Genomic DNA, 26751 nt, shown 5'->3' on the forward strand with positions numbered 1-26751 from the left:
CTTTGAAAATATTTTATTACCAGTGATATTTTTATAAATGATAAATTTCAACATGATTAGAAAATTGAGGTCATAACTATTTAACATTATATTTTATTTCAATGTCTACAGTCTACATTCCACCTCATCAGGTCCTTTCCAGACTCACAAGGTGAAGTTATTTTCCCCCATTGCCCTTCCTTCCTTCCTTCTTTCCTTCCTCCCTCCCTCCCTCCCTTCCTTCCTTTATTCATTAGTTAATTCACTCATTCGACAAGCCTAATATGGCTTTTTTTGAATGTCTATTACGACATTTTATTGAGTGCCTAATATGGGACAGGCACTGTGCAAGTTACACAGAGAAAACAAAAATCACAGTGCATCTCCTGTCTTTAAAAAGCTTATAATCTAAAAAGAAGTATACAAGTAATCATTGATTTCAACAGACTGTTGGTACCAGTGCCAGTACCAGTACAAGTATGGAGGTAAACACAGAGTACAATGAGAGTTCAAAGCAGACAGAACAAAGTGAAGAAATGGTTTCTCCAAGAATTTTCCTTCAATTTTCCATGTTGAAGTCTAAAATGAGAGGATTCAGCCAGACAACAGTAGGATTGAGAAGATGAGCTGAGTTAAACACTGACATCATAATCAGAGGGAACAGTATTTATGAAAAGCTGGAAGAAGGAAACCCACAGCACATTCTGGTGCCTTGCAGTTTGTCCGGTAGCTAGAGAATAGTTAGAGGGAAAGAGGCAGCAAGAGAGAAGTTGGAGGTTGAAAACAAGGGCAGATTCCAGAGAGACTTGTATTACTACCTATTTAAGATCAGTTTCTTCCAACTTACTCATCCCAACTCATCCCCTCTGACACTTCAGCCCAGTGTGTTTTAGTTTAGCGTTTTTCAGCCTTGCCTATTTCTGGATTCTTCTACATTGCCTATGCAGTGGTGTAAGTCACTCCCATCTTAACTCAGGTGCATATCCCCTACATTGCATAAATAAAAACAAAACACAAAAATTGTCCGGGAAAGAAAATTTTGAGAAATTCCAATCTAGCTCGCTAAAGAAGCTTGTAAAAGATACACTTTAGTAACAAGAAAAAAAACCATGCCAATTAGAAATGTCTGATAAAAAGATAGAGCCATGTGTTAAACTGGGAATGAATATTATCAAACATTTATTGTATAAATTAATAAGAAATTATCTTAATACAGGAATTACTAAATAAGATAGGCATAACATGATGGAAAATAGAATATATGTCAGGAAAGGATCATATGGTCCTTAAACTGTTCAAAAAGAATTTAATGATGTCGACTATGTTTCACATCTGTAAGTGAAATATGCGTTCCAAAAATTCTAAAAATTTATAGCCCTAAAACATATAAATAAAACACATCTTAAGAAAAAAATCAATTAGAAACATTCTAAACTTAGTTTCATCTAAAAATATGGCTTCAAATTACATAAAGCAAAAATTTGGATAGAAAAAAATGAAATAATAAAGAAATACACTATCATACTGAAATATATTTTAATACAGCTTTCATAGCAATTGATGCATTAGTCAGAAAATAAATCAGAAATATAAAAGAGTTAAATAACACAATTATCACAGTTCACAAAATGAACCTACGTAGAACTGCACTCCACTATCAGAGAAAGTATTTTTCCAAAATCAAAAATTTATACAATTTACCTATATAGTATGAAATAAATTGTCTTAACAAAATATAAATAATATCTACCATATATACTACCTTTATGAACAAATCAGAATTACATTAAAAATCAATTCAAAATAAATAACTGTAACATTTAGTGCAGTTAGAAGGGTTAATTTGTCTGACTGATCACAGGCTGACTGCAGAGACAGTCTGCCTTTGACGAAGTTCCAAGAAATTGGTTAAGGTCCAATTAAGTAAAACTACACAAATAAATTGAGAGATAGATCATGTTTATGTTTAAGGACTCCATCATAAAGATTTCATTTCTCCATCATATAATACATAAATGAATGAGATTCCAATCGTAATTCCAATAAAATTTCTGAAGGAAATGAACAAGAAAATGCTGAAATTTATATGGAAGCACAAAGGTCAAGAATAGCCTAAAACTCATAAGGAAGTGTAAGACTGGGGGATTCATCATAATAGATAATCAAAACTCATAACAGAAGTTTATTAATGTACACATTAAGTATGGAGATAAACATGTTAAGTAGACCAAACAAATTAAAAAGAGAATGGAAAAAGAGATCCACACAAAACAAATAAGGAAGCCCCATATGTGAGAGATGACTCTAAATATAAGTAAATACAGTAAGTTATAACAATTTGTTTTCTATATAAGAAAAAATGTAGTTGGAACCTCACTTCACACCATACCAATATATGAATTTCAAATTGATTATGCTTCATATCTGGCAAGTAAAATATGCATTCCTAAATTCTGCAGATAGTTTATTTCTTCTAAACTTGTAAATAAAAGATAGAATGAGAAAAAACTCAATTTTGAATATTTTAAACATATTTAATCTAAAAGCATTATGTAAACATGAAAAGCAAAATTTCAAGCCATTTAGAATAAAATACCAAAGAATATTTTTTGACTCAAAGGTATAAAAAATTTATTTTAAAAGTTCAGAAAAACATAGCTCAAAGGAAAATATTTATAAATTTTACTACATTAAAACTGAAGTTTCTCTTCATCAGAAGTTACCATAAAGAAACGAAAGAAGATTGGGTGAAAATATTTTTAACATGTAACTTTAAAATATTTAGTATCCGTAACATAAAACAAATTCTTACAAATCAATTTAAAAGAAACCATCGCTCAATGTATAGGGTAAAAAAAACCATGAGCAGGTTTTTCACAGAAAAGGAAATACAAATGACCCTCCCCCAAAAAAGCCATTAAATATATGCTCAGTCTCACTCTTAATTATAGATTAATTTAAAAAGCCATAATGAAAACATAATTCAAGAGCCTTATAATAGAAACTGGCAAAAAACCCATTCTTAACTCTAGGTAGGAATGCAAATTGGTACAGGAATGTGTATATTATTGCCTTTTACTGAACTATTATTTCTTTTCATCATTTTATTATTTCCTTTTACTCGCGTTTCCTTTTACTAAAGTGAATGAGATGCAACAGGAGAGGAAGGCAGAAAAGATGAGTCATAAGGGAAGATCGGTGAGACAACAAGGGTGAGAGGACTCAGCTCACCATTCCTGAAGGGAACCACCAGCCAGGGGATGCAGGTAGCTTCTAAAACCTGAGAATGTTCCCAGGCTGACAGCCACCAAGGAAACAAGGACCTCAGTTCTAAAACCACAGGAAGTGAATTTTGCCAAAACTGAATAAGCCTGAAAGCAGACTCATCCTGGAGTCTTTAGAAAGAAATGCAGGGCTGATGACACCTTGATTTCAATCAGGAACGATCTGGAGCAGAGGAACCAGCTGAGCTATGACCCGGAGAAACTTTATGATAACTGGGTACTGTTTTAAGCTGCTAAAATTCTGGTAATAGGCAATAGAAAACCAATATAGACAGAAACTGGCTAACTGTCATTTAATTATTAACAGAGAATAAGTTCAAATAGCCATGGCACAAAGCTAATGTCAGGATTTTTAAAAATTTTAATTATGAAAACTCACCGTTTTTGATAAAGCAGCTAATTCATTTCTTGATGACCTTGTTTCCTTCAATACTTCAGTCACTGCCTCTTCATTCTCCTCAATATTAATATTAACATCTTGTATTGATGTACAGTAGAAATTAAATAGACTGTTAAGTTTATCTATCTCTTTCCTAAGAGAAAATACAGTTGATTTTATCTGCACTGAAGGGGAAATTATATTTTAACTTATACTTGAATTAGCTTCTGACTTAACTATGTAGATCAATGCAATTTATCTATTCCAAAAATTTTTCCCATCCCAAAGAAATTCCTGAAAAGTACTACTTAGATATAAAAAGTAAGTAGTGAAAAAAACTTCAATTTATGTTTCTGATGGAAAGGAACTGAGAGAAAAGTGATTTGTAAATTATTTAAAATAAACCACCTTTTGATTTGATTCCAGGTGAGAGACCTAAGCACCTTTGATTCAGAGGTTGGGTAGTACAGGGATGGAAAGGAAAGAAAAAAAGAAAGAGGAAAAAAAATAAAAGAGAAGAAGCTGTAGAAGTGGAAAGATCACACATTACTAAAGCTCTGGTTTACTGTCTTATCTCCCTCATAGTTACAGAGCTAAAAAGCAGTAAACTGCAGCTTAGGAAAACAAGGGGCCTATTTAAGAGAAGCAGTTGCCAAGGAGATCTTTTTCCTATGTGACATGTCACAGAAAAGACCAGTGCTAATCTGTAAAGCTACATAATCCTTTATCTTATCTGGTAGGTAGAAAACACGTTCCAAATATAAAAGTCACTTTAAAGCATGGTCTTAGAGTTTAATATATGAAAAAAGTACAGTGAGAAAATGACAAAATTATCATTTGCATAAAATATTAGCAAGTAATACAGATAAGCCCAACTTTTTTTTAAGACACCATAAACAAAATAATAGAGTGGGAGATTTATCTGAAACCCATATAAGAGACCAAAGATTAAATCATTTGTGTGTAATAAAATCCTACAATGCAATATGGAATGGAAAACTTACCCAAGAGACAAATGAGCAGAGAAGATAAACAAGAATTCACAAGAAAATAAATGCCGATGGCCAATAAATACATGATGTGTTTACTGAATTGGCCCAGGCTATGCTATCATGCATAAGCCTGATTTTAGGAGTAGAGTCAAATGGAACTGAAAGATATTACTGAAACTGAAAGATATAATCTCACAATATAAATGAAAATTAAAGCAACAAACAAATAGGCAAGAAGCTTCTCCTTTACCCTTCCAAATCTGGAGAGTACAGGCTTCCTATCAGAATTCTAGAAGCCAGATCAATAATGAGAGGTTGGGAGCCTCAGCATTTAAAATGTACATGTTTGGTTAAATTTCCTTCTTATGAAGTTAATTTTTCTTCTCTCAGTGGTATCCATTTCCCCAGTTCAGATAATAAACTAGATTTTGACTAAGAAGTGAGCAATTGCCCAGTGTCATGGAATGCAGGAGCTAAGTATTATTTTAGTTATCTCCTCATCCCTATTTCCTGAAGCATCAACTGCTGCCACCAATTCCTCAGTCTTCTAAGAATTTTTCAGTGTAAAAGTTTGTTACTAGGTTTGCCCCCACTGGTACTTTAGAGATTTCATCATTCTTGTATCTGCTAAATCAGAATAAATTTAGAAGAATAAAATGGGAAGAATCATTTTACCTGTTAAGAATTACTATAAAGTAGAGCAATCAAGACACCAAAGAATATATGCTGTGTGTTTCCATTTATGTGGAATTCAAGAACAGACCAAACTAACCATGGTGATAGAAGTCAGAATGGAGATGACCTTTTTAGGAGAATGGTATGGACTGAGAAGGAGAACAAGAAAAAACTTCTAGTATGCTGGAAACTTTTTATATATTAACCTGGGGCATGGTGACATGAGTGTATATACATATAAATAAAAAATCATCAATCTATACATTTGATAGCACACATAATCATGTTTCTATATATCTGTTAATTCTAAAAAAATAGTGAAGGAAAATTAAACATATCTTTAAAATTTTATTTAATAAAGCATTTATGACTCCACTGATGCTTATAAAAGAACTTTTGGAAAATATACTTAAAAGAGAAGAAAATTAACGAATAAGTTATATGGTGTAACAAATAATAATGAGTAAAGGAAGTAATAATAATATGCCTTTGGGTCTATCTAAATATTAATTATAAAAATCACCAGCTAATTCTTATATTCAAAATTGAGAAGGAAAAATTTTAGAAAATGTTACAAGATGGATAATGTTATATTTGTAATTAATATGGACTAACATCTGTTTGTGCCAAATAGATTAATGAAAAAATTCTCTTCTGTCATCAAGAAAAAGAGAGCGGGCCCCCTCCCCCCCCAAAAAAAAAAAGAAATGAAAAACAAGAAGTTACAACTGACACCCCACAGAAATACAAAAGATCATAAGAGACTACTATGAACAACTATATTCCAATAAAATGGACAACCTAGAAGAAACGGACAAATCCTCAGAAATGTACAATCACACAAGACTGAACCAGGAAGAAATACAAAATATGAACAGACCAATTACCAGTAATGAAATTGAATCAGTAATTTAAAAACACCCAGTGAACAAAAGTCCAGGACCAGGTGGCTTCACAGGTGAAATCTATCAAATATTTAGAGAAGAGTTAACACCTATCCTTCTCAAACTATTCCAAAAAACCGCAGAGGAAGGAACATTTCTGAATTCATTCCACAAGGCCAGCAACACCCTGTTACCAAAACCAGGCTGAAATATCACAAAAAAAGAAAATTACAGGTCAATATAATTGATGGACACAGATCCAAAAATCCTCAACAAAATATTAGCAAACGGAACCCAACAATACATTAAAAGTATCATACACTATGATCAAGTGTTATTTATCCCAGGGATACAAGGATTTTTCAATATCCACAAATTAGTTAATGTGAATAAAATGCATAGGATCATCTCAATAGATGCAGAAAAAGCTTTTGACAAAATTCAACATCCATTTTTGATAAAAACTCTTAAAGTGGGAATAGAGGGAATACACCTCAACATAATAAAGGCCATGTATGACAAACCCACAGATAACATCATACTGATTGGTGAAAAGCTGAAAACACTTCCTCTAAGATAGGAACAAAGCAAGGTTGCCCACTCTGGTCACTTTTATTCATCATAGTCTTGGAAGTCCTAACCACAGCATCAGACAAGAAAAAGAAATTTTTAAAAATCCAAATTGGAAAGGAAGAAGTAATACTGTCGCTGTTTGTAGATAACATGATAGTAATCATAGAAAATCCTAAAGACACCACAAGAAAGCTACTAGAGCTCATCAATGAATTCAGTAAAGTTGCAGGATACAAAATTAATATGTAGAAATCTGTTGCATTTCTCTACACTAACAAACTATCAAAAAGTAAAATTAAGGAAACAGTCCCATTTGCTATTTCATCAAAAAGAGTAAAATACCTAGGAATACCCCTACCTAAGGAGGTAAAAGACAGGTACTCAGAAAACTATAAGACGCTGATGAAAGAAATTGAAGACTACACAAATAGATGGTAAGATATACTGTGTTCTTTGATTGGAAAAATTAATATTGTAAAAATGACCATACTACCAAAAGCAATCTACAGATTCAATGAAATCCTTATCAAAAGACCAATCGCTTTTTTCACAGAACTAGAACAAATAATTTTATAATTTTTAGGGAAACACAAAAGAGTGCAAATAATTAAAACAATCTTGAGAAAGAAGAACAAAGCTGGAGGAATCACGCTCCTTCATTTAAGACTATACTGCAAAGCTACAGTATCAAAACAGTATGGTACTGGCACAAGAACTGGCACATAGATCAATGAAACAGAACAGAGAGCCCAGACGTAAACTGACACACTTACGGTCAATTAATCTATGACAAAGGAGGCAAGATGTACAATGGAGAAAAGACAGTCTCTTCAACAAGTGGTGCTGGGAAAATTAGAGAGTTAAATGTAAAAGAATGATATTAGAACATTTTCTCACACCATATACAAAAGTAAACTCAAAATGGTTTAAAGACATAAATGTAAGACAAGAAACCATAAAACTCCTAGGAGAAAACATAGGCAGAACACTCTGTGACACAAATCGTAGCAATATTTTTTTGGATCTGTCTCCTAAAGCAAAGGAAATAAAATCAAAAACAAACAAATGGAACTTAAATTTTGCACAGCAAAGGAAACCATCAACAAAACAAAAACACAACCTGCTGAATGGGAGAAAATATTTGTTAATGACATGATTGATAAGGGGTTAATATCCAAAATATATAAACAGCTCATACAACTCAACATCAAAAAAAGAGTAACACAATCATAAAATGGGCAGAAGACCTGAACAGACATTTTTCCAAAGAAGACGTACAAAAGGCCAACAGGCACATTAAAAAATGCTCAACATCATTAATCATCATATAAATGTAAATTAAAACCACAATGAGCTATCACGTTACACCTGTCAGAATGGCTATCATCAAAAAGAACACAAAAAAAACAAATTTTGGAGAGGATGTGGAGAAAACGGATCCCTCCTACACTGTTGGAGGGAATGTAAATTGGTGCAGCCGCTTTGGAAAACAATATGGCAGTTTCCCAGAAAACTAAAAATAGAATTACCATATGACCCAGCAATTCTACTCCTGGTTATATATCTGAAAAATACAAAAACTCTAATTGGAAAATATACATGCATCCCAATGTACATAGCAGCATTATTTACAATTGCCAAGATGTGGAAGCAACCTAAGTTCCATCAGAAGAATGAACGGATAAAGAACATATGGCTTGCATATATACACACACATATATATATATATATATATATATGTATATGTAAAATGGAATATTACCCAGCCATAAAAAAGAAAAATATTTTGAGCAGAAGCAAGAAGAACGACAATCCTGCTGCCTGTGGAACAAAAACCACATTCACAGAAAGAGAGACAAGATGAAAAGACAGAGGACTATATACCAGATAAAGGAACAAGATAAAACCCCAGAAAAACAACTAAATGAAGTGAAGATAGGCAACCTTCCAGAAAAAGACTTCTGAATAATGATAGTGAAGATGATCCAGGACCTCAGAAAAAGAATGGAGGCAAAGACTGAGAAGATGCAAGAAATGTTTAACAAAGATCTAGAAGAATTAAAGAGCAAACAAACAGAGATGAACAATACAATAACTAAAATGAAAAATACACTAGAAGGAATCAATAGCAGAATATATGAGGCAGAAGAACGGATAAATGACCTGGATGACAGAATGGTGGAATTCACTGCTGTGGAAAAGAATAAAGAAAAAAGAATGAAAACAGCCTAAGACACCTCTGGGGCAACATTAACCGCAACAACATTCGCATTATATGGGTCCCAGAAGGAGAAGAGAAAGAAAGGACCAGAGAAAATATTTGAAGAGAGTATACTCGAAAACTTCCCTAACATGGAAAAGGAAACAGCGACCCAAGTCCAGGAAGCTCAGAGATTCCATACAGGTTAAACCCAAGGAGAAACAGGCTGAGACACACAGTAATCAAACTGACAAAAATTAAAGACAAAGAAAAATTATTGAAAGCAGCAAGGGAAAAACGACAAATAACATACAAGGGAGCTCCCATAAGGTTAACAGCTGATTTCTCAGCAGAAACTCTACAAGCCAGAAGGGAGTGGCATGATATACTTAAAGTGATGAAAGGGAAGAACCTACAACCAAGAGTACTCTAACCAGCAAGGGTCTCATTCAGATTTGATGGAGAAATCAAAAGCTTTACAGACAAGCAAAAGCTAAGAGAATTCAGCACCACCAAACCGGCTCTACAACAAATGCTAAAGGAACTTCTCTAAGTGGGAAACACAAGAGAAGAAAAAGACCTACAAAAAGAAACCCAAAACAATTAAGAAAATGGTCATAGAACAAAAAATCGTAAAATTTGTATGGAGACACAAAAGACCCCAAATAGCCAAAGAAGTCTTGAAGTAAAAAAAATGGAGCTGGAGGAATCAGACTCCCTGATTTCAGACTATACTACAAAGCTATAGTAATCAAGACAATATGGTACTGGCACAAAAACAGAAATATAGATCAATGGAACAAGACAGAAAGCCCAGAGATAAATCCACGCACCTAAGGTCAACTAATCTATGACAAAAGAGGCAAGGATATACAATGGAGAAAAGACAGTCTCTTCAATAAGTAGTGCTGGGAAAACTGGACAGCGGTATGTAAAAGAATGAAATTAGAACACTCCCTAACACCATACACAAAAATAAACTCACAATGGATTAGAGACCTAAATGTAAGACCAGACACTATAAAACTCTTAGAAGAAAACATAGGAAGAACACTCTTTGACATAAATCACAGCAAGATCTGTTTTGATCCACCTCCTAGAGTAATGAAAATAAAAACAAAAATAAACAAATGGGATCTAATGAAACTTAAAAGCTTTTGCACAGCAAAGGAAACCATAAACAAGATGAAAAGACAACCCTCAGAATGGGAGAAAATATTTGTAAATGAATCAGCGGACAAAGGATTAATCTCCAAAATATATAAACAGCTCATGCAGCTCAATATTAAAAAAACAAACAACCCAATCCAAAAATGGGCAGAAGACCTAAATAGACATTTCTCCAAAGAAGACATACAGATGGCCAAGAAGCACATGAAAAGCTGCTCAACACCACTAATTATTAGAGAAATGCAAATCAAAACTACAATGAGGCATCATCTCACACCAGTTAGAATGGGCATCATCAGAAAATCTACAAACAACAAATGCTGGAGAGGGTGTGGAGAAAAGGGAATCCTCCTGCACTGTTGGTGGGAAAGTAAATTGATACAGCCACTATGGAGAACACTATGGAGGTTCCTTAAAAAACTAGAAAGAGAATTACCATATGACCCAGCAATCCCACTACTGGGCATATACCCAGAGAACACCATAATTCAAAAAACACATGCACCCAAATGTTCATTGCAGCTCTATTTACATAGCCATGTCATGGAAGCAACCTAAATGCCCATTGACAGACGAATGGATGAAGAAGATGTGGTACATACATACAATGGAATATTACTCAGCCATAAAAAGGAATGAAATTGGGTCATTTGTAGAGACGTGGATGGATCTAGAGACTATCATACAGAGTGAAGTAAGTCAGAAAGAGAAAAACAAATATCATATATTAATGCATATATGTGGAACTTAGAAAAATGGTACAGAGGAACCGGTTTGCAGGGCAGAAATTGAGACACAGATGTAGAGAACAAACGTATGCACACCAAGGGGGGAAAGCGGCAGGGGGTGGGGTTGGGGGTGTGATGAATTGGGAGATTGGGATTGACATGTATACAGTGATGTGTTTAAAATGGATGACTAATAAGAACCTGCTGTATAAAAAAATAAATGAAATTCAAAAATTAAAAAAAAAAAAAGAATAAAATCTTGTCATTTGCAACAACATGGATGGACTTTGAGGGTATTATGCTCAGTGAAATAAGCCAGACAGAGAAAGACAAATACTGTATGATATAACTTTTATGTGGAATCTAAAAACTAAAACAAACTGATGAATACAACAAAAATGAAACAGACTTACAGATATAGAGAACAAACTAGTGGTTACCAGTGGGGAGAAGGAAGTGTGGAGGGCAAGAAAGGGTTTAGGAGATTAAAGGTACAAACTATTATGTATAAAATAAATAAGGTACAAGGATATATTGTACAACACAGGGAACGTAACCAATATTTTATAACTACAAATGCAGTATAACCTTTAAAATTGTGAACCACTATGTTGTATAACTATAACTTGTGTAATATTGTACTTATACTATATCTCAATTAAAAAAATAATGTTTAAGCACATGTTGAAATAGACATCAGATGTGAGGAAATATAAATATCTTAATAAGTGCATGTTATCAAGATCACAGGATGATGTACAAACTTTTGTTCTTCAGTTTGCTTATATTTACTTGACTCTAGCTCCATAATGAGTATGACTTTTTCTGTACTAAATCACTGATCAGTTTGAATAAATAAAAATTTTATATCATACAGAAACATGAAGAATTTAAAACCAACAAGAGGAACTAGAAGAATATCATAAAATACAGATACATCAGAAATGTAATAAAAAGTCAATTAATAATATGCAAAATATAATTAGTCTATATTTAAAATATTACACTTTATTAGAAATCAAAAAAATATGAGTTTAATTAATTAGATGCTATGCTTATAATTAATACAAGGCTATATAATTTGTTTTTTATAATATCCCATGCTGGAATATTTTTTCAAAGAGTCACTTTTTCACATAGTTAGCAGGGATATATACTGTTATAGCATAGCCACAGGCAATTTGGCAACATGTGTCAAGAGCTTTAAAATGACACAGAAAAATACTGCTTTAGGAATTTATACACAATTATTTTACATATGTAAAAGACATATTTTAATTTATACATAAACTTGGTAACAAGATAGACGTGGCAATTTAGATTCTTCCCTTTCTCTTTATCTGAATTTCTTATACAGGAATATACATTACATTTTAATTAATATTTTACTTCTAAATGCTATAAATAACATTTGTGAAAAATACTTACTTGTAGGCTTCTATGCTTATTTCATCATCACGAATATCCTTTTCCATGTCTATTTTATTTTGTTTAGCTTTGAATTTGACTTTTTCAAGATTTTCTACAGCTTCTTCACATTCTCCATGAACTTGTTTGTATAGTTCCATTACCTAGAAATAAAAATATGTGTGCTAATATAAGCACTTAATGGCTAATTAAAATAATCAGACAACAGAAAGTTCAGAGATGGAAGTTAAAGTAGTTTTGATTTAGATTATAAATGTTCTTTGTATCAATTTTCTTTCCATATTTAGTCTATTGTTTAGCACAGTAGTTTCAGATTTCTTTTACCCTGAGAGGCATCAATACTTGAGATGTAGAAAAGTTACTGAAGAAAATGACTTTAATATCCGAGTTAACACGACCAAAATAAAATCATTATTTTTTTACCTACAAAAACTATGACTTTTTATTGTTCAAATACTTTATTGTAGAAAAATCAGAAAACAGATGAAAAAAGAAAATTTTATAAATTACCTATAATCTTCTCACTCATGAATAACCATTACTATCTTAATGCAAGGGTCCAAAATATTCCATTTTTATTGTTTTCATTAATTTTTAGATATCATAAACATACTCCCTTCTCTCTCCAGGTCTCTCTTCTCTGTCAGACTAAAGGGAAAAGGTGTCTGTAGGGGTCACGGTTGGAAGGAACTACAGTTCAGGATGTCCTGTTGGAAAGTTGGAGGGAGAGGAGTAGAACAAGGTACTAAGGAGGGAGCAGTCCTTTACCCAGGGGCCGAGTGGTGGACCTATATGAAGCAGTAGCCTCCCGAAAAAAGCAGTAATTTTCAATAAATTTTATTTTATTTCATTGTATTAATTTTATTGTGATAAGAACATTTAATATGATTATCTTTCAACAAAATTTTAAGTGTACAACACAGTAAACTGTAGACACTATGCTGTACAGCAGATCTCTAGAACTTACTCATCTTGCATAACTAAATCTTTATATCCATTGAAAAACAACTCTCCATTTCCCCTCCCCAACCTACCAACCACCATTCTACTCTGTGCTTCTATGAGTGTGACTATTATAGATATCTCATGTAAGTGGAATTATGCAGTATTTTTCTGTGACCTGCTTATTTACTTAGCATAATAATGTTCTCCAGGTTCCTCCATGTTGTCACATATGGAAGGCTTCCTTCTTTTTAAAGGCTGAATTATATTCCATTGTATACATATACCACATACATTTTAGAATTAGCTTGTCAAGGTCCACAAAGAAATCTGTTGAGATTTTGTGACTGTATTTAATTTACAGAATAATTTGGAGCGAATGCTACAAAATTTAGCCTTCTAATACATTAACATATTTATCTATGTAGCATTTTTAAATTTCTCTCAGTAACATTCATAGTTTTCTGAATAGGGGCTTTGCATATCATTTGTTACATTTATTCCTAGATACATTTTATTTTATGCTCTATCAAATGCTATTTTAAAATAAATTTTATTTTCAGATTTGTTGCTGGTATATAGTAATGTATGGATTTTTAAATTTTACCTTTGTATGCAACTGTAATTAATCTGTGGACTTGTCTAGATTTTATGTGTACATAATTACATAATCTGTGCAGCAAAGGAAACCATCAACAAAACAAAAAGACAACCTACCGAATAGAAGATATTTGCAAATCATATAACCAATAAGGGGTTAATATCCAAAATATATAAAGAACTCATACAACTCAACAACAACAAAAAAACAAACAACTCAATTTTAAAATGGGCAAAGGGGATAAACAACAAGGTCCTACTGTATAGCACAGGGAACTATATTCAATATCCTGTGATAAGCTGTAATGGAAAAGAATATAAAAAAGAATGCATATGTACGTATAACTGAATCACTTTGTCATACAGCAGAAATTAACACAACACTGTAAATCAACTATACTTCAATTTTTAAAAATGGGCAAAGGGGCTGAATAGACTTTTTTGGGGCATGGGGGGGTCCTGCCATCCTGTTTCTTTTTTTAAAATTTTTATTGGGGTATAATTAATTTACAATGTTGTGTTAGTTTCAAGTGTACAGCAATAGACTTTTTTCCAAAGAAGACATACAGATGGCCAACAGGCACATACATGAAAAGGTATTCAACATCACTAATTATTATGGAAATGAAAATAAAAACCACAATGAGATTTTACCTCATGCCAATTAGAATGGTTATTATCAAAAAAGGAAGAAATAACAAGTGTTGAGAGAATGTGGAGAAAAGGGAACCCTTGTGAACTGTTAGTGGGAATGCAGCCACTATGGAAAACAGTGTAGAGATTCCTCAGAAAAATTAAGAATAGAACTACCGTATGATCCAGCTATTCCGCTTCTGGGTCTCAACCCAAAGAATATGAATACACTAATTTGAAAATATATATGCACCCCAATGTTCACTGCATCACTATTTACAATAGCCAAGATATGGAACAACCTAAGTGCCCATCAAGGGATGAATGGATGAAGAGATAAAGAGATGTGGTATATATACACACACACACACACATATATATACATATATATATATAAAACGGATACTACTCAACCGTAAAAAAAGAAAGAAATCTTGCCATTTGTGACAACATGGACAGTCCTTGAGGGTATTATGCTAAGTGAAATAAGACAGATGAAGAAAGACAAACATCATGTGATTTAACTCATATGTGGAACATAAAAAACAAACAACTCCAAAATAAGTGAACAAACCAAACCAAACCAAAGAAACATGTAGATACAGAAAACAGAGTAGTGGTTACCAGAAGGGAAGGGGAGGGAGAAGTGGGTAAAGGGGGTCAACTGTATGGTGATGGATGGTTATCGTGTATACAGAAGAAGATATATCATGTTATAAACTTATATAAATATATAACATCTAAGAGAAGGCACAAGTAAATATCAGGAATGAAAAAGGAAAGCACTACATATTCTATAGACTATAGAAAAGATAAAAGGATCCTAAGAAAGTCTTCCAACAAAATTTGAAATTTTGATGAAATGGACATATTCTTAGAAAACTACAACTAACCAAAATGGACACAGGAAGAAACAGAATAACTGAACAGTCTTATTGAGGAAGTTGAATTTGTAATTAAAAACCTTTCCAAAACAAAGAAACAAGAAACGAAACTGGAAAACTTTAGCTAGATGGCTTCAATAGCAAATGCTAATTAATAATGTTAGTCTTTCGCACTCTTCCAGATAATAGGAAAAGAAGAAATACTCCCAAGTTACCTTTAAAAATCTAGCAAACCCTTAAAACCAAAACCTGACAAGGACATTATTAAATAATTATATGACCTTCTTATTCATGAATTGAGATTTAAAACCCTAAACAAATAATTAGCAAATCAAATCTAGCAACATGTTAACATCTTACTTAATAGAAAAAAAATTTTTAATTCTTCCCCTTTGAAACTGGGAATGTGACAATGATGTGAAATATTACTCCTCCTAGTCAGCATTGTAGTGGAGATCTCAGCCAGTAAAGGTCCTAGCCTTACTAAAGGCAATATAATACAGTAAAATGTATACAGATTTGGAAGGGGAGGACATAAAACTGTCCCTATGTGCCCATTAATTTCTAGAATAGCACAGATACTAGTAACCTCTACAAAATTTTCCTTTAAGCACAGGAACGTAGGGGTAGAGACTTCGGCAGAGAGCCAGGATTATACCAAGATGATGGGATAAGCAAACAAAGAGCTCAGGAAACATAATAGAATTCCTACTATCAAAGGAAGAAAAGCAATAAATAATGTCCTGTGTCCAATTTGTCCCGTAGGTAATGCTGGGGTGGTGGTCTCAGTGTTGGGGGCATTGGTGATATCATATGAGGCAAATTCATCTCCAAGGAAAGCTCTTGGACGGGCTCAGTGTGGGACTGGTACAACCTTCCCACATGGATACTCTCCTAGGTTGATGTTAATAATATTTTTGTGGCTCCACGGTGTTATGAGACTGAGCTGCTTGTAGAATTTGAAGGTCACGTTGAGCCTTTGAGCTTAGTTTGCAAGTAGCAATGTATTAAGGCTCAAGCACATTGGCTAGAGGTCTTGCATTATTTAAGCTGTTGGGTTGCTTCAGCAGGCCTTTAGCCAGGACCTCAGTCAAGACAGCAGAATAAAACAAAACAAAACAAAGCTATATTACAATCAAAACACTATCTTACACTTCTCCAACCCTCTAGCGATCATGATCTATCTTTATGGATTTACCTATTCTGGATATTTCAGGTAAATGAAATCATATAATATGTGATCTTTTGTACCTGGCTTCTTTTAGCATAATGCTTCAAGGTTTACCCATGTTGTGACATACATCAGTACTTCATTTCTTTTTATGGCTGAATAATATTCCATGGTGTGGATATATTACATTTTGTTTAGTCATTCATCAGTTGAGGGGCACTAGGTTGTTTCACCTTTGTCTGTTCTGAACAGTGCTACTATGAACATTTACGTACAAGGGTTTTTTTGTTTGTTTTTTAACATCAGTTTTCAATTATTTGGGGGTATATACCTGGGAGTGGAGTTGCTAAAGCATACGGTAATTCTGTTTTACTTTTTGAGGAAACACCAAACTGTTTTCCACAGTGGCTCTACCATTTTACATTCCCACCAGCAGAGTACAATGGTTCAAGTTTCTCCACATCCTCACCCAAACTGGTTATTTTACACTTTATTTTTAACTTTATCCTAATGGGTATGAGTGGTATCTCATTGTGGTTTTGGTTTGCATTTTCCTAACGACCAATGATTTTAAGCATCCATCTTTTCATGTGTTTGCTGCCCATTTCCATGTCTTTTGGAGATACGTCTACTCAAGTCTTTTGCCCATTTTTAAATGGGTTGTTTGTCTTTTCTGGTTGTTGAACTATAAAAGTTCTTTATATATTCTGGATACTACACCTTTTGTAATACATAATTTGCAACATTTTCTCTCATTCTGTAGGTTGTCTTTTTACTTTTATGGTAGTGTACTGTGATGCACAAAAGGTTTTAATTTTGATGAAGTCCAATTTCTCTATTTTTTCTTATGTCGCTTATGCTTTTAGTGTCATATCTAAAAAAACCATTTCCAAATCCAAGGTGATGAAGATTTACCCCTAAGTTTTCTTTTAAGAGTTTTTAGCTTTAGCTCTGACATGTAGAATTATGATCCATTTTTAATTAATTTGTGTATGTGCTGGGAAGTAGGGCTCTTAACTTTACTCTTTTGAATGCATGTGGATATCCAATGTCCCAGCACCATTTGTTGAAGAGACTACTCTTTCCCCACAAATGGTCTTGGCATCCTTGTCAGAAGCAATTAACCATAGATAAATGGGTTTATTTCTGCAATCTCAATTCTACTCTCTACTTTTCTGTATTTATGCAAATGCCAGGTCTTTTTTGCTTCCTACAGCTTTGTACTAAGTTTTAAAATCAGAAAGTGTGAGTTCTCTAAAGTGTCCTTCCTTTCCAAGACTGTTTTGGCTTTTTGGGATCCTGTGCAATTCCGTATGAATATTAGAACAGGCTTTTCAATTTCTGCAAAAAGATCTTGAGACTTTGTCAGATATTGCATTTAATCTGAAGATAGCTTTGGGTACCACTAACATCTTGACAATATTAAGTCAAATCCGTGAACACGGATTATCTTTCTATTTATTTAGGTCTAATTTAATTTATTTCAGCAAAATATTGTAGTTTTTAGTGAACAAGTCTTGCACTTTATTGGTTAAATTTATTCCTACTTTATCATTTTTAATGGTATTAAGTAGAACTGTTTTCTTAATTTCATTTTTGGATTGTTCAAAACTAGTATATGAAAATACAACTGAGTTTTGTGTGTTGAGCTTGCATCCTGCAACTTTACTAAACTTGTTTATTAGCTCTAATAGTTTGTTTTGTGAATTCTTCATGATTTTCTATATATAAGATCATGTCCTCTGCAAATAGAGATAATTTTACTTCTTCCTTTACAATCTGGATGCCTTTTATTTATTTTTCTTGCCTATCTGTTTTATTAAAAGTCCATTGATTTAAATGTTAACCTCATCCAAAAAACTGCTTCACAGAAACATCTATAATAATGTCTGATCAAATACCTGGGCATCCTGGCCCAGCCAAGTTGACGCAAAAAATTAATCATCGCAGTGACTCTGATAAGCTCTACGCAAAGGTTGCTATTTTCTTGATCTGCTAGAATGCATTTTCATATTTTCCTCCCATTACCAAGCATGGTCTTCCAGCTGCTCAACAACCCTGCTTCCCCTGACTCAGACATGCCTATGTCCACTATCAGGGAAAAACACACTAAAATAATAAAAGGATACCAATTCACACACCTATTGACAAACTTTAAAGTATGACAATAAAAATGTTGACAAAAATGTGAGGTGGATCAGTTAGGACTGGGTTTGGCTATAGCAGAAATAAGTCAAATAAACAAGACTATAGTTTATTTTTCTCTCCCAGAAATAGATACAAGGTATCTTCTGCCTTTCTATTCAGCCATCCTGGATCTGGGTTCCATTCCCAAGGTTGCTTTGTGCTATAAAATCGAATCAGAGCTGCAGCTATCATATCTGAGTTGCTGTAAGTTTAGGAAATGGCTAAGGGTGCTACTTCTGACTGAGTCAGTCCATTTCAAGAAGCTTTCCTAAATTAAAAAAACCCTATATAACTCCTACCTGCATCTCATTAGAAATACCATGAGTAAAGGCAAATTGGGGGACGACTTTTAGCCTGACACATTGCCATCCAACTAAATAAGGGGGCTACTATTAAGAAAAAATGATACTACTAGAATTCTTGTCCACAGTGGAGAAATGGGACGTCTCCAGCACCGCTACTACTTTAGGAATATAAGCTGTCAGAGACACTTTGCAGAGTAACGTGATTTTACCTAATGAAGTTGAAAATGTATATAACCCATGACTCAGTAAATACTCCATTAGATATACAGCCAAGAAAAATTCACACGCACATAGACAGGAACATGATCATGGCTGCTTATTGTTTACAGTCAAATCAGCATTGTAGCCAAATACTGGAAACAATGCAGATGACCAAGAGAAAATGGTAAATAATAAATTGTGAGATATCTATCTGATGGAAGATGGCAAATAAAATGAATGAACTAAATTTGTATGTATCAACAGTAGCTTGATCTCCAAAATAACGTCAGATTAAAAAATAAGTTGCAGGGCTTCCCTGGTGGTGCAGTGATTAAGAATCCACCTGCCAATGCAGGGGGCACAGGTTTGATCACTGGTCCGGGAAGATCCCACATGCGTGGCATAACTAAGCCCGTGCACCACAACTACTGAGCCTGTGCTCTAGAGCCCGCGAGCCACAACTACTGAAGCCTATGTGCCACAACTACTGAAGCCCACGCACCTAGAGCCCATGCTCCACAACAAGAGAAGCCACCACGATGAGAAGCCCACGCACCGCAACCAAGAGTAGCCCCCACTCACTGCAACAAGAGAAAGCCCGTGCGCAGCAATGAAGACCAACACAGCCAAAAATAAATAAATAAATAAGATAAATAAGATAAATAAATAAATAAGATAAATAAATTTATAAAAAAATAAGTTACAGAAAGTTATACAATGTTTAATAATATTAAAAACAATACTATACAGTATGCATACATACATACAGTATGTATAAAATTATTCAAATTTTGCCTAGAAACAGAAGTTCATGATGAGGTTATCTTTGGAGAATGAGGGCGGAAAATGGAACAAATATAGAAGACACTTAATGACTTAATTTATTAACTTTAAATGATCAAGAACAAACATGATACAAAGTTAAATTTGTTCATTTAGTGGCCGTTAAAATAATTTATTTTTCTATAATATGATCCCACAATAGGAGAGTTAAATGTTAATCATTAACAAGACTTTTCATGTCAGTTACATATTTTCATCAACAATGAAATTGATGACATTCTTTCTCAGTTTGATTTATGGCTTCAAATAATACCATATTGTGTTAAATCTCCAAAATCGTATTAGTAGACTACTAAATATTATTAATATTCCTAAGTTTAAAAGTATGAGAAAAGTTTAAATGAATATCAATTAACTGTACTGTGTATAGCTTGATAATTCCTTTAGAAAATAAATAGCAGGTCAATTTTCAATAAGAATGAACCCTCGAAAGATATGTTAACTTCTTATAGTTGAAATTTTTATAACTAAGAAACAATCTGTAAAATGCAAATCCATTCATCTATTCCTTTACCTCAAATTTTTTCTGATAATATTCCTTCAGAGCTACAAGTTCCTGGTCTCGCTTTGCAAGCAGTAGAGGGCGATGTTTAATCATGTAGTCTATGTCTGCTTGAAGCTTTGCATTAGCTTCTTCTAATTTCTCCTTTTCCTCCTCCAAACGTTTTAGTCGATGAGTTTTATTTTCAAGGTGCCATCGTAGTTCTACAATATCTCTCAAATAGGCCTCGTGTTCTAGACATATGATGATAAGATAAAAAAGAAAATCAAATTTTAAAACAAAAGCTCCAGAAGGACATCTTTATTTGATAATAAATATGAAATATTTTAGTTTCAGAAATTACTTTTCTGTGAATCTTACTAAATCTAAAATAAGTTATTTTTATTTTTTATTTTTTGGCCATGCCGTGTGGCATGCAGGATCCTAGTTCCCTGACCAGGGATGGAACCTGTGCCCACTGCAGTGGAAACGCGGAGTCTTAATCACTGGACTGCCAGGTAAGTCCCTAAAATAAGTTATTTTAATATTGCACTAAAAATATATTGCTTTCTTCACTCACCATCAAAGGGATTAAACTATACAAAAATCACCTGAAAATTATAAAAATAACTCATATAAAATTAATATACGAAATAAAGTTTATCCACAAAATAAAGATTATGTTGAAAACAGAAAAATCTTACAAGAGTAAAATTAAAACAAATTAAAATGCATAGATCTAGTGATAAACCTAACATGAGTTGTGCAAGGCCTACAGGAAGAAAATGTCAAAATGCTATCAAACAATAGAAAAGAGAATTTGAATAAATGGATAAAAATTTTCTGTTCTGTACAAAAATATTTGAAGTAATAAATATGGAAATTTCCCTCAAATAAAATAAATTAAATTAAATATAAATTATAAATTAAATTAAATGTCAATTAACAGACTAGGACAAGTTTAGAGAAACTATATAAAAGATTTCCTCATTATACTGTTAAATTTCTAAGGTTAGCCTAACCTTGAACTCTTGGAATAAAATTAGATTGGCTAGCTTGGGGCTCTTTTCATCTTTTTAAAAATAAACTTACTGGTGGGTTTTGCTGTTGTATTCACTAAAGATACTTTGCATATATACTCGTGATTTGGGCTTATAATTTTCCATATTTGTACTGTCCTTGTCTAATTTGCTTTATAATTTATGCTAGCTTCTTATATCAGTTGTAGTTTCTTTTATTTCTGTCCTCTATGATCTTGTGGAAGTTTGAAATTGCATGTAAAATTCTATTGCCCTAGTATGTATGTATATATGTACATATTTTGCAGGGAAGGATTTTTAGTTATTAAGTCAATGGTGTATATGTATATTTTGGTTATCTATTTATTCATCAATCCATTTTTTCTGTGAATTTATCCAGTTCATCAAAATTTCAATAATATTCTAAGAGATTTGTTCTGAATATCTTCCTTATTATTAATCACGGCTACATTTTTAGATACTATTTTCATTTCTAATTGGATTTATTCATATATTTTCTCTATGTTCCTGATTAATTTTGCCATTGGTTTTCCTTTTTTTTTATTATTCTTTTTTTATTGATCAACATGTAGTTCTGCATATCTTTGGAATTATATATATTTCATTATTTAACAATTTTATAATTAGTTTTCTGTTTTTTTCCTTTGTATTTATTTTACTTTTATTTTTCTAAATTCTGAAGTCATATATTTCAATAACTATGAATCCATCTTCTTTTCTGATATTATAAAAGCTATTGATTTTCCTTCAAATAATAATTTAGCTTTTTTTCACTCGTGAAGATAATTTTAATAAGATTTAATGATACAGTTCTAAATGTTTTCTAATTTCTTGAATTTGTGCAATGTTTGACACCATCCCCTTTTACTTTTTTTACCCTAATTAGACAGTAGTATTTTTGTTTTAAAAAGTCAGTCACCATCTTGTTAAGTATTACCATCATTATCTCCATGCTGATCTTCTATTAGATATTCATCATACTTTCTCATGTTGTACTCTATGCTTTTAAATATTTTATTTATATTTTCCTTCTCCTTGTGTACCTGTGATGCATTCCATGCAAATTCTTCCAAGTTTACAGATATTACTTTTCTCTTCCTTAGTCTAACAAACCATTTAACCAACCACTGGGTTATTAATTTTGAATAATATATTTTTAATTTCTAGGAAGTCTTTTATTTTCACTTTTGCTTTCTTTTAAAAATAGTCTCTTAGTCCTTGTTTTTATTTTCAAACTTCTCTTTTTATTTCTTGAAACACAGTAAACATACTCATTTTATAATCTCATGTTCAATATCTGAAAACTTTTTGAGTAAGATTCTGCTGTCTGTTTTTACCAACTCACACTCATTGAATCTGTATCTTTGTGTCTTATGATATTTGATATTGAGCTATTTCGTATCTTGAAACTCTATCTGAGAACGTTTCCTGATATCTAGATTGAATTTTCAATCTTCCAGAAAAAAAATCTGTCTTTGCTCCTGAAGATGCCTAGCTTTACTACCAACCCACAGACCATTTAAATGACATTCTCCACTGTGTATTTTCAGATACACAGACAGCAGGAATTTCAGTCACAAATCCATTTGGGTCAGTACATTAAGAATTCTTGGAATATTGTTTGCTTTCCTCCACTAAGTGAAACAAGCAACTTTCTTTACTATTCAATCTGAGCAATAGGTTTATTCATGATTCACACTTACATTGGGGATGGAAACCTTTGGATTCTCAGCTTCATGTAATGACTTCTTATTGGACTTGTCATTTGGGTGAGCCTTAGGCTTTCTCCCCAGTCTCCTGTACCAAATAGATGTATCAAAATGGGGACCAAAGGATATTAGGGTTTCAGGGATTTCACCTAACACATTTACAGACACTGAACCTAACAAAAGCAGAATGCACATTAATTTCAACCACACACAGAATATTCTCTAAGATAGATAAAATGCTAGGCAATTTTTATTCTAAATAATTTTAATGTGATTGAAATGTTTCTAAACACAAAAAATTAAATTAGAAATCGACAAAAAAAATTGAGGAAAAAATTTGAAAAAATCCCCAAATATCTGCAAATTAAATAGCAACTTCTAAATAAATAATAGGTCCAAAAAGAAATCACAAAAGAATTTTTAAAATATTTTTTACCTAATTAAAAATAAACTCACAGCATATGAACATTTATGAAATGCAACTAACACAGTTCTTAAAAGTAAATTCAGTTCTTAAATACCTATTCTAGAAAAGAAGGTATCAAAAAAATAATCAACGCTTCTACTTCATGAAAAGAGAAACAGTAGGTTAAATTATTCCCAAAGCAAGCATGAGAAAGGGAATCAGAGAAGAAATCAATTATATCAAAGCTGAAAAACAATAGAGATATCAAGAAAAGCAAAAATTGACTCTTTTAAAAGATCGACAAAATTGATGTAACTTCTGGTAGACCAAGAAAAATACAGAGAGAAAGTACAAATTACCAAAATTGAGAACAAAAGAAATGTCGTCTCTACTGCTATTATAGAAATTAAAATTATAAGAGAATTTTAGGAACAAGATTAGGCCAGCAAATAAGACAACTAAAACGAAATGGGCAAATTCCTTAGAAGACACAAATTATCAAAACTGACTCAAGAAGAAAGAGAAAAGAGACTCAAAACCATTAAATAAATTGAATTAGCTATTAAAAATATGTTGACAACTTTGGACTTAGATGCAGATGAATAGAATACTCATTAACTGGGCCCTGGGTAGAAAAAGAATGACTTCAAAGAAATAAAAAAGCCAAACTTGAAACTTATGAAGATTTAGATATCAAACTCAAGCTAAGAAATTAGTATGGTCTAATTTACTAGTCAAGAACCAATAAAACTTCTAGGATCCTAACAGAGGCAAAAAAGCAGTCAAAGGATTACTGACTTCCATAGAAAATATAATATAAACAGAGGAAGATGAGTTCACTATAAAATATGTAGAAACCACAGTAAAAACAACTCAGTATCAGGGAGAGTCATCAGAAGCAAGCTATGACAGACCAAACTGTTGTTCACTACCCTCCCCCTTGGATTAAAGATAGTTTCTTGTCACATTCATTTGTGATTCAGACATGGTACTTATTTTGACTAAAGGATGTGAGTAACAGTGAGAGTATGCCAGTTTTGAGCTAACATCTTGAGGGGCATCCTATCTTTTTACTCACTATGTTGTACTTTCCTCACTTGCCACATGAAAACCATGGCCCTCGGAGCTGCTAGCCAGTGAGGATGAGAGAAACATGAAGCTCACCTGAACCCAACACACAGTCTTGAGTCAAGCCCATTAGATCTGCAGCCTGAAGAAATCCTCCCTAGCCAACACACAGACCCATGAGTGGAAAAAAAAAATGATTATTGTTGTAAGCAACTGAGTTCCAAAGTGACTTGTTACAAAGAATTGTTGTAGTAATAGCTGATTAATTCACATGACAAAACAATGTCAAAAAAACCAAAATCAGAATATTTAACATTCTATTAATTACTCAGATCTTCCTCCATAGCAGAGGCACTCTTGTGAGCATATCTATGGGACACAATTATCTTCACATCCCATCCTTTCTGAAAGGTTAATCCCCAAAACTCTCTCATAGACTTCCTTTCACCGGTCTTACATTCATGTTCTTTCTAAGTCCCTGACCACTAGGCAATCCCTTTTGCCACTGCCCATCTATACCTCAGGCTATTTCTTCTTCAAGGTGATTTTGCCTCCACCTTTTCCATACTGAGATTGTAATACAGTAGCTCCCCAAATTATATCAACACACCATTCAAATCCTTTCATAAACCAGGGCTGTGATTGTTTTTCTCTCCCATTAGATGGTCATAAGGAAGTACATGGAGCCATAAATGTAAGTTAAGGAAAAGACAGGGAATTTACAGAAGCAGGAACAATGGGAGTACCAGGGGAATCTGAGTCATTAGTTTATTTGTGCCTTCAGATGCTGCTTGGGTATAATATAATATATGTATTCTTATTTTATAAGGAAACATTGCTAGGCACATCCAATTTTATAATTTATAGGTTCATACAGCACCCAATTCATGACGAAAAACTTATTTCTGGTTATCTTTTTTGGTAGGGAAAAGAAGAGGCATTTACTCGATTATTAGTTGCATATCGAGTGCCAAGGGCTGTCATTTGGGAAAGGGGTGCAGTGACCAAGCAGAAAGGAAAGTGGTCAGAGGTACAATACCTCAGCCTTACTCTTCTCCGTCATCTCCCATGGTCTCTTGCCCCTGATTTCCATTGGCTGAACCCAGAAGGAGGACAGAGTGCAAAAGATATCTTTTAATGCAGTCTATTATAAATCAGCCTCATGGGCCACAAAACAAAAGTTACAAGCATGGGTGAGGTGGTTAGGGGGATGGATGGATCTGGAGGAGGAACCACAAGACACCTAGAAAGAAGTAAATTTCCATAAATTTACCCCCCCAAATTATCAAAACTTTTACACACATTGTACTTAATGGTAAGGCTGTTATGGAAATTAGAAGTTTTTCCTGTCCCATATGCTAGAGACTTCGAGAATCTAAACAGACTGTAAAAATATATAAATTTATAGTTTGTAAACAAATTCAAAATATTTAGAGATTATATCTTAAATATATCAATATAATTGCAGCACATTCCTGAAAGCACATAAACTTTTCAGTAATGTTACAAACAGAAGGCACTTAAGAAATACACAGTGATAATAAAGCTAAATTTCATTGCATACGTTAGCTACTTAAATAAAATAAAGCAGATGAACATAAATTTCAGTTTTTTAAGTAGATCATTACTAATACTGAATAAAAGGCAACTCAAACAATAAATTATAAGCAACGGCAAGGATGTACGTCTTTGTTCAAAATGCATTTATTAGGCTCCTAGAATGTGCAGGCACGTATCTCAATTTAATTTTATTTTGGTAAATCCTTAAGTAGAACTCCATATAGACCCCAAACTATAATATCTAAGCACTCTTATAAAGGGTATATGAGATTACATATAAATTGATTGGCAAAAAGTTAAAGAAAATCAGCCCTCAACATTGACTTTCATTTTCTTGGGGTGGGGGTTAATTTATGTTTATTTTTATTTTTTTATAATTTTTTATTGGAGTACAGTTGATTTACAATGTTGAGTTAGTTTCAGGTATAC

General features: G+C 33.0%; 1 protein-coding gene across 1 annotated transcript in view; it reads right to left on the minus strand.

Moving 5' to 3' along the window:
* CCDC178 (coiled-coil domain containing 178) overlaps positions 1-26751 on the minus strand; it is a 355393-nt gene that overhangs the window by 290707 nt on the left and 37935 nt on the right. Inside the window, exons 7-9 of the mRNA XM_059893788.1 lie at positions 20573-20793; positions 12293-12435; positions 3643-3796 (exon numbers count right to left, since the gene is read on the minus strand). Coding sequence (XP_059749771.1) covers positions 3643-3796; positions 12293-12435; positions 20573-20793 — 518 coding nt within the window. The remainder of the gene's footprint in view (positions 1-3642; positions 3797-12292; positions 12436-20572; positions 20794-26751) is intronic.

This window comes from Balaenoptera ricei, chromosome 14 (genome assembly GCF_028023285.1).
Source record: "Balaenoptera ricei isolate mBalRic1 chromosome 14, mBalRic1.hap2, whole genome shotgun sequence".
Taxonomy (NCBI): domain Eukaryota; kingdom Metazoa; phylum Chordata; class Mammalia; order Artiodactyla; family Balaenopteridae; genus Balaenoptera; species Balaenoptera ricei.